This window comes from Aethalodelphis obliquidens, unplaced genomic scaffold (assembly GCF_003676395.1).
Source record: "Aethalodelphis obliquidens isolate GAN/ISIS:26980383/991018 unplaced genomic scaffold, ASM367639v1 scaffold1, whole genome shotgun sequence".
NCBI lineage: Eukaryota > Metazoa > Chordata > Mammalia > Artiodactyla > Delphinidae > Aethalodelphis > Aethalodelphis obliquidens.
In genome coordinates this window covers 65,327,832-65,337,713 of record NW_020837945.1, presented here as the reverse complement: position 1 = coordinate 65,337,713, position 9,882 = coordinate 65,327,832, and the positions used below count along the sequence as shown (strand labels likewise).

Genomic DNA, 9,882 nt, shown 5'->3' with positions numbered 1-9,882 from the left:
CGACACCAGCGGAGAAGGCGAGTTCCACTGCGCAGGTGCACGCAAGACGCGGTGCGGTGCTCCCTCCCTGGCTCTCGCGTAGTTCCGGGGCCTGTTCGCGGCTGGGGCGGTAGGCCGTCGCGGAGCTGACGTCACCACTGTGCGCTGCCACGTCTGCTCAGCTCCGTGGTAATGGAGGCTGAGGATGAGTGCTGACGGGGTCGGGCTCTGCCTCTAGCTTTAGCTCTGGCTCTGACTCTGGCACTGACTCGGTGTCTGGGTCTGGCAGCGCGAAGCCTGGACACTTTTTCTCGACTCTCCGGGAGGGGACGGCCCGCGGGCAAGCAACTAGTTTGTAGCGCCTCAACCTGGGCAGGGAGTTCTCTTGCCTGGGGTCCAGCCTGTAAAGCCGCCTCCTCCCAGGGATCCTTCCCCACTGGCCTGGCCTCCTCCATGCGTGAGTATTACCGAGCTGCCGCGCTGTCCGATTGTCCCTGGCCTGCTTCGGCCCTCCAGGTTGCGCGGCGGGGGCCGCTTTGTCATCCCCTCTTAGGGGCCAGTCTATTGAAGTTTGTGGTCCTCTCGCCGCCCACCTTTCCCCACCCCATCCTCTCGTCCTCTTCCGTCCCAATTTTTTTGCTCCACACTTTTCTTTCCCTTTGCTGGTTAATTGAGCAAGGACCAGCTGCCTCTACATTCAACGGTTTGAATGCTTTGTCTCACCTGGCGTTTGTAAATCTAAAGCCGAAAGCTGTTAGGAATAGGGAACAGAGGATATCTGCTGTAACGTTTTGAAAACCAGGGTTTTTCCACGGTGTCATTCTTCAGTTTTTAAGTTGTATTGTTTAGGAAACAGATTTTTGGTATCCATATTGGCGGAGCCGTGATTTTGCCATAGATTGATAAAAACAGTTTCTTTTCAGTGATGGTCTTTATGTATTACTTGTCTTTTAATCCTGCAGTTTCAGTGATTTCTAAATGATTTTACATCAGTTTTTCTGGAGTAGTCATCCACTTGAGCTCTTTCCAGTATTTTCACTCTAACATGTGGAATACCACTTGAACAGTTTTACTTTTAAAGCGTTAAAAGACCTTCTGATGTACTTTCACGCATCTTTGTCAGTCCTGACAACCACCTCTGTAGGACAAGGAACGCTTTTTTTTTCTGATGAGGAAAAAACTCAGAGGTTAAATGCTTCCAAGTCAGATAATAAGAAGTCAGATATTAGGAAGTCATAATAAGAATTGATCTCAGAATCTAGATTCCCTTGATAACAAAACCTAACATTTTGGACAGTGCTGATTCTTCTGCATTTCAAGTGACTTATTGTGAAATACTACTTTTTTTTTTTTTAGCGGTACGCGGGCCTCTCACTGCCGTGGCCTCTCTCGTTGCGGAGCACAGGCTCTGGACGCGCAGGCTCAGCGGCCATGGCTCACGGGCCCAGCCGCTCCGCGGCATGTGGGATCTTCCCGGACCGGGGCACGAACCCGCGTCCCCTGCATCGGCAGGCAGACTCTCAACCACTGCGCCACCAGGGAAGCCTCTGTGAAATACTACTTTTGAACTGGAAATGTATATATTCAATGTTTCTTGTAAATTTCTACCTGATTGTAATATCTTTCAAACAGAGCTTAGATTAGAATTTAGGCTTCTGACCCATTGGAGACTGAGTAGTCCTTTCATTAGAATAAACTAGGTAATAGACATTGGGAGCATTTGTTTGACAATCTGGTTTTACAAGGTCTGCTCACTCAGTTTTTCTGGTTGTTTTGTTACACTGCCTACTTTAAAAATAGTAAACTGATATTTAAATGTCTCTTTTTGTTCAGTGTTGAAATAGGCTGACAACCGTTAACCTGGGTTGCAGCTACAGGTGGCACTGGAAGCAGACTGGTTCCTGGACATGCCCGGTGGAAGGAGGGGCCCTAGTCGGCAGCAGCTAAGCCGTTCAGCTTTACCTTCTTTGCAGACTTTGGTTGGTGGGGGCTGTGGCAATGGAACAGGCCTGAGAAACAGGTAAAGAATAAGACTTTGCGTAATTTGTAATATCCTATGATCAGTAAGGCTAATACAGAAGACTAATACAGACTATTCAGATATTTGTTTATCAAGATTGTCTTCTGACACTGAAGTAGAAATCCTGACCCTAAAGATTGAAAACGAAGTATTTCAGAATACTTTGGAGATAGAAAGTTGTGATGCCCACAAAGTGAAAACAGGCTGATTCATACTTATGGCTGATAATCCAAATTCTAGTCATCACCTTTTTTTTCAGCTATTAAAAGAAGAGAGAAATAAATTACAGTTCAAGATGAATATGATGGTTTAACTACTTACTAGCATTCTTTTTTGGGGAGGGTAAATTAAAATAGACAGTTAACATGTGATTCTAAAATTGTCATATTCTGTCAAGGGTCTTAAAAATTATTTTGTTCAGAATGAAATGAGTAAACTATCAGCTGTAGCCTAAACATCTTAAGATTTGTGTCATGTTGTACGAGAATAAAGAATTTGATTTTCTTAATGGAAATTTACCTCTATTCCTAATTTTCAAAAGTTAGAATGAATTATTTCTAAAATTATCCAGGATAACTCGTTTCATCAGGAGGTTCAATCATGTAGCAGTAGAAAGAGATGGGTTTTACTGGATTGTTTGGTCAAGATAATTTTTTTTTCCTGCTTCCTCCCTGAATAGAGTTTTCTCTGGCCTGGATTCTAATTTTCACAGCTAGCAGTCAGTACTACTCTTGTCTTTTCAGGCCCTCCTGATGTTATTTGTGCACTTTCTCTTTCTGGCCTGCCCTTCTTTCTTTCTGACCTTCCACCCCAAGCTCTACTCTGTCTTCAGAATCATTTCTGGTCTTGTCATTTCAGTGGGGCTCTCCCTGAAATTCCAGTTTGAAGGGACTTTCCAGGCTGATTCTCATTATACTAATTTTCAATCCAAATTTTATATTTACATATGTATACAGAGTACTTATAATTTATCCTAGAGTAATATTTTTACTCTCCTGTTCTTTGGATTTCCTCATTTTAAAAACGGTAATACTTTCTGCTTCATAAATAAATACTTTCTGCTTGGAAATAAATGAAGTAGTAAATTGCAGTAACTTTTAAAAACTTTACTCTGAATTTCCCAAAATTTCTACAAATAGCATGTGTTGTTTTATTTTTTTAAATAAAGAAAAGTGAAAAACTGAGACTATGTGAAAAAGCTCTTGAGGAAAGGTACTATCCAACATAGATACTGAGATGAAGGATGTTTCCTATTTGAAGTTCATGCTTTAATTTTACTAATATATACTGACCATCAGTTTAGTGATTCAGTACTTTCAAATTGCAGTAGAAAATCATAGCTGTGCCTAGCTAAGATTCTAGCTAGCTACAGTATTCTAACTCTGCCTCTGTATTAACTCCAGTAGTTCTTTTTTTTTTGGCGGTATGCGGGCCTCTCACTGCCGTGGCCTCTCTCGTTGCAGAGCACAGGCTCCGGACGCGCAGGCTCAGCGGCCATGGCTCACGGGCCCAGCCGCTCCGCGGCATGTGGGATCTTCCCGGACCGGGGCACGAACCCGCGCGTCCCCTGCATCGGCAGGCAGACTCTCAACCACTGCACCACCAGGGAAGCCCTCCAGTAGTTCTTTGTTCATTTACTTTGACTTTGAGGATTTCCCTAGATTCTTAGATTAGATTAGATTCTCATACCGTCCCATGGAAACCGTCCTCAGTGTTTTGGGCTGCTGTAGGAGCACAAAGAAGGGAGAAAAAGTCATTCAGGCCTAGTAGTCTAGGCTTTAGGTTTCCCAGTCCTCTCTTAATGAGACTAACTTTTTCTCCTGTGTATTTTAAATATTAGGATACCATGTAAAATATCTTTTGGGGGAGGGAATATGAACTGTTCTGCTATTTAAAAAGAGCTGAAAACCACATTCTCAGATGGTTCTGCATGTACTTAAGTCTGCAGATAGAATACTGGGAAGAACTAAGAACATTTAGAAAATACCTCTGCTCTTAAATGAGTTTAGCTCTGAGCATGTGATCTGTCTTCCTTGTAGCTCTTCTATCCTGGCTTTCCAGGTTCTAGTTATGGTTGCCTTGATCTACCATTCTCCATCAACTTTCCTCCCTTAACATATATTTCTTTAGCAATTAATGGTGTTGGTGGGGAGAAGGACTTATTTTTCAACAGATTAGAATAAAGTGAAAAATAATAGTTGCCCATGTTTTGAAAAGTCACTAAAGCTATTATGAGGGATTATTTTGTGACATTTTTACCTATAGGGGTTATTTTGGAAGAAGACAGACAGTCCTATATTTGTTTCTTGATGGGAAAGAAGCAGCCTAGAACAGGTTGTTTTACAAGACCTGGGGAAAGGGTATAAAAAGTGTGGATAAAACCAGTGTTAGATAGCCTAGAATATGATTTTAGGAAGGATGTGTATAAAGAAAGACGATGTCCAGATGCAGAGAACTCATTTCTGGAGTGTCTGTAGAGTATTGAAGAGATAAATAGACAATTGCTTAAGTGTGATGTAATTTTGGATATTATACTTGATTCTGCAAGACAGAAATCAGCAGAAGAAGAGAGCATTTGCCCCTGTTTGTTAGGTGTTTGTGACCTGTTTGAAGTTAAACTTGAGAATGTCAAAGAGGTAGTTTGGTGACACAATCAGAATTGAAATCCATCCTGTCCTGCTTTCTACCTGTGGGGAGCAGGGATTTGTTCTTGGGACTATGTGCTTAGATGATTGCCATCTAAAGAAGGAGGATATACTGTGAACTGCTGAGTTTTTAGAGAGTTCTTAGTTGAGGGAGAATCTTATTTGAGAAGGACTAAGAGTGATTTTTTTCTTTGTTTTGTTCTTGTATGCTTAGTTAATAATATCACCTGAGCATGTCCGAATGATCACTGCTTTCTCTATCCCTTTTAGTTCTTTTTTATTCCTTTAAATTTTTCTTGCTTTATCCGTTTGCTTACCTAAAATGTGCTGCTTGCTAGCTCCGTAAAAGCCAGTCTTAGGTCTGCTATGTTAACTCTTTCCTGCATACAAGGACAAAGCAGGGTTCACCATAATTCATATTGTTTGCACAAATAGTTTAGGCGCAGTGAGCCACTCTTATTATTTAGGGAAGCTTTTGTATCAGTGGAGGGGACTGTTTACCAGTCAGGTTCCCAGATGCCAGCCTCCTATGCAGTCCTTTCTAAGGATTGTTATGCTGATCATCTGCTTTTCTTTTGGGAGTCTGGAATTTTGGTAGTGCTAGGTAAAGAGTATTTACGTGGCTAGTCTCCAGTAAAAAACCTTGCCTGCTCAGTCTCTAATGAAGCTCCCTGGTAGACAGCACTTCACACATGTTGTCATAACTAGTTGCTGAAGGAGTTAAGTGCATCCTGTATGACTCCACTGAGAAGGGACTCTTGGAAGTCTGCACCTGGTTTCCTCTGGACTTTGCCTGGTACCTTTTCCATCTGCTAGTTTTTTGGGTTTTTTTTTTTGCGGTACGCGGGCATCTCACTGTTGTGGCCTCTCCCGTTGCAGAGCACAGGCTCCGGAAGCGCAGGCTCAGCGGCCATGGCTCACGGGCCTAGCCACTCCGCGGCATGTGGGATCTTCCTGGACCGGGGCACGAACCCATGTCCCCTAAATCGGCAGGCGGACTCTCAACCACTGCGCCACCAGAGAAGCCCCTATCTGCTAGTTTTGATTTGTATTCTTTTGCTGTTATACATCGAAGCCATGAACATGACTATATGCGCAGTCCTGTGAGTCCTCCTAGTGAATCATCAGGCTTAGGCATGGTCTTGGGGACCTGCAACACAGTTTGAAAGAGAATATTCAGTGATAGCATTGAGAAGAGTTCTTTGAAGAGAATCTTTTCCAACCCTTGTATTATAGATGAAGAAACTGAGGCTCAGGGATATAAAGTTACTTTCTCAAAAACCACAACTGGTTAGTGGGATATCTGGGACTGGAACTCTCCCACATTGTATCTCAAACATTTGTGTCACTTTGCTCTTCTTGAATCTGTTTTATATTCTTTCAGAGGAACAATACTTTTTTAAAAAAATTTATTTTATTTTTGTTTGTGTTGGGTCTTTGTTGCTGCATGCGGGCTTTCTCTAGTTGCGGCGAATAGGGACTACTCTTCGTTGCGGTGCGCAGGCTTCTCATCGCAGCGGCTTCTCTTGTTGTGGAGCATGGGCTCTAGGTGCATGGGCTTCAGTAGTTGTGGCACGTAGGCTCAGTAGTTGTGGCTTGCAGGCTCTAGAGCACAGACTCAGTAGTTGTGGCACAAGGGCTTAGTTGCTCCGCGGCATGTGGGATCTTCCTGGCCCAGGGATCGAACCCATGTCTCCTGCATTGGCAAGCGAATTCTTAACCAGTGCGCCACCAGGGAAGCCCTAGGAACAATACTTTTAATTTTTCTTAAATGATACCTCCGTAATTAATTTTCTGAGATGTACTGACCAAGTCTATTTTAGCTCTTTTTTTTTTTTTTTTTGGTTATAAGATTTTTGATCATATCTCCTCTCAAACTTTTAACATATAGAATTACTTTGCTCTTTCCAACTGATTCTCTGGATCACTATATTTGATGTTTGTCTCTTTGTCTTTTGGCTTGAAGTATAATAGCCAAGGCTGTATAGGCTATCACAAATAACAGATTTTTTTTTTTTAACTGACAAAGCAAAAGACTTTATTTGGAAGGGGCACCCGGACAGAGAGCAGCAGGGTAAGGGAACCCAGGAAAACTGCTCTGCTACTTGGCTCGCAGTCTCAGGTTTTATGGTAATGGGGTTAGCTTTCTGGGTTGTCTCTGGCCAGTCATCTTGCTTGTGCCATATTTGGTCTGACTCGGTACTTCCTGGTGACGCACGTATCTCTCAGCCAAGATGGATTCTAGCATGAGGGTTTCTGGGAGGTTGGCAGGACATATTATGGGCTGGCATCTCCTCCCTCTTTTTGGCCGCTCCCAAATTCTCCCAGTTAGTTTTCAGCAGCAGCACCATGTTCCTTATTGGGATCTCCTGTTACGAGATAACTCATGCAAGCAGTTATTATTGTGTGTGGCCAAGGTGAGTTGTTTTGGTCAGTAGTTCCCTAACATCTTGATTTCTGATTACACGTGGTTTACTGTCTACCAGGGGAGAGAATATTTCAATACTGTTATGAATGATAAGTGTGATAAGGGAACTAGGGACAGAATTTAATGGGCGTACAGAAGAGCAGCGCTTTTCCAAGTATGGGGGAGGAGGATTGAGGGCATCCTTTTTTTTTTTTTTTTTTAATTTTTATTGGAGGACAGTTGATTTACAATGTAGTGTTAGTTCCTGCTGCACAGCAAAGTGAGTCAGTTATACATACACATATATCCACTCTTTTCCCATATAGGTCATTATAGAGTACTGAGTAGAGTTCCCTGCGTTGTACAGTAGGTCCTTATTAGTTATCTGTTTTATATATAGTGGTTTGTATATGTCAATCCCAATCCCAATTTATCCCTCCACCTCCTTTCCCCAGGTAACCATAAGTTTGTTTTCTACATTTGTGACTCTATTTCTCTTTTGTAAATAAGTTCATTTGTACCTTTTTTTAGATTCCACATATAAGCAATATCATATGATATTTGTCTTTCTGAGTCTGACTTACTTCACTTAGTATGACAATCTCTAGGTCCATCCACGCTGCTGCAAATGGCATTATTTCATTCTTTTTTATGGCTGAGTAATATTCATTGTATATATGTACCACATCTTTTCTATCCATTCATCTGTCAATGGACGTTTAGGTTGCTTCCATGTCTTGGCTATTGTAAACAGTGCTGCAGTGAACATTGGGATGCAGGTACCCTTTTGGATTATGGTTTTCTCTGGATATATGCCCAGGAGTGGGATTGCTGGATCATATGGTAGTTCCACAAATATAGATCTTTTGTATTTTGTTTTTAATATTTTTCTTGAAGCCCAGAGTGTTATTAACTTTGTTAACAGCAGAATTAGTCTGCTTTACTTAGGAAAATTCTATAAAAACCTTCAAATCATAACAGATATTTTAGCATGTACTTCTGACTAAAGAGGAATAAGAAATTTTATTTGCTCTAGAGGCTCCTCATCAGAATTTTTTGTTTCCATATTTTATGATTAAATGGAGTGAGGGAATAGAATGGCTGCTGGCATTAATTCTCTCCAAGTTCACCAACTTGAACAACTCCAGAGGGCACCTTTCATGTTGTATTCTGTGTGAAAAATACCTCCTGGAGTTGTGCAGTGCTGCGGCCCTTCTCCCAGAACAGATCAGAGGATAGTGGTGTATTAATGATTGGTTTATGATTGAGCAAGTAAGGTTTTGAGACCTACTGGTAGATCACAACCTACTCCTTGGTAAGCTTGTTCTATTGGAGTGTGCTCCTGAGAATGAGGGGAAGAAATTTTTATAATTTTTTCTGACTCTCCCCCCATCCCTGTTCTTCCCTTCTAGTTCTTCTGAGTTTCTGCCATGGTATTCTTTTTTTTTTTTTTTTTTTTTTGCGGTACGCGGGCCTCTCACTGTTGTGGCCTCTCCTGTTGCGGAGCACAGGCTCTGGACATGCAGGCTCAGCGGCCATGGCTCACGGGCCCAGCAGCTCTGCGGCATGTGGGATCTTCCCAGACCGGGGCACGAACCCGTGTCCCCTGCATTGGCAGGCAGACTCAACCACTGTGCCACCAGGGAAGCCCTCTGCCATGGTATTCTTAACTGTTCAGAATGAGCAGAGTTCATGTTCCCATGAGTCACTTAAAGTACTGTAAATGTCACATATTAATGGTAGAATTCTATATTTGAAAATTTTAGAATAGAATGGTAACAGTAATATTGTTCCTTCTCTAGAATCTTCTTTGGAAATAACCAAACCAAGCCTCTTTTCCTTATTCTATTAGCAATAGTAGACCCTTAGAGCTCTATTCACAGGCATATAAACAATGGGAAATTTTATTCCTTACCCTCATCTTATCATTTTATTTATTTATTTATTTGGCTGCTCCAGGTCTTAGTTGTGGCACACAGTTGCTGCATGTGGGATCTTTAGTTGCAGCATGCAGGATCTTTTAGGTGCATCATGCAGGTTCTAGTTCCCTGACTAGGTATTGAACCTGGGCCCCCTGCATTGGGAGTGTGGAGTCTTTATCACTGGACCACCAGGGAAGTCCCTCATCTTATCATTTTAGATAGCCCAGCTATTTGTGACTTACAAAAGCACTTAGAAGAAAGAACAAGAAGAAGATAGGGATTAAAATCTCTACATTTTAATTTGTATTTTAAGAGATCTCCCTCTTTTTAATGACTGTATTGGTCTGCTGTCTCCTCAACCTAAAGGTATGTATTTGCATTGAACCAGGAAAAGTACTGTCTCTGTCCTTGAGATTATGATCTGATAGACAAAAAGATGTATGCAAAAAAATTATACAACAGTATAATGAAAAAAACTGTATAACAGTATGAAAAGTGCAATAAAGGCAGAGTTTAGGTATAATAGTGGCACAGAGGAGAGATGAATCAGTTTTGATTGAGTGAGTAAGAGTAAGCTTTTAGAGGATATGTTTGATCATTTTAAAAGTCTTGAAGGATTTTGTCTGTAAATGTGTATGTGAAACTTTAAGGAAGGTGATTGTGGAGGGCATTGCTGGTAAAAAGAATGGTGTATACAAAGGAATAGCATGTATATTCACAGATAGCAAATAGCATGGGTAGTATATAGGGTGCATGTGGAGGAGTGATAAGAGATGAGAGTAGTCTGTTAAGCAGAGGGCCTCATAGGACAGACTAAACATTTTTGGATATTATGCTATTAGTGGAGAGCCACTAAAGAGTTTTAGGCAAGAGAGTCCACTATCAGTTTCACTTTAGAAAGATCTTTGA

At 41.7% G+C, this 9,882-nt stretch overlaps 1 protein-coding gene across 3 annotated transcripts in view; it reads left to right on the top strand.

Moving 5' to 3' along the window:
- The first annotated feature begins 154 nt into the window (after positions 1-154).
- Positions 155-9,882, top strand: part of TMEM39A (transmembrane protein 39A) — a 30,404-nt gene continuing 20,676 nt past the window's right edge. For all 3 annotated transcript variants that reach the window (XM_027105385.1, XM_027105398.1, XM_027105392.1), the window contains exons 1-2: positions 155-436; positions 1,813-1,999. In XM_027105385.1, the coding sequence (XP_026961186.1) occupies positions 1,887-1,999 (113 nt within the window). In that variant the 5' untranslated portion in view covers positions 155-436; positions 1,813-1,886. The remainder of the gene's footprint in view (positions 437-1,812; positions 2,000-9,882) is intronic.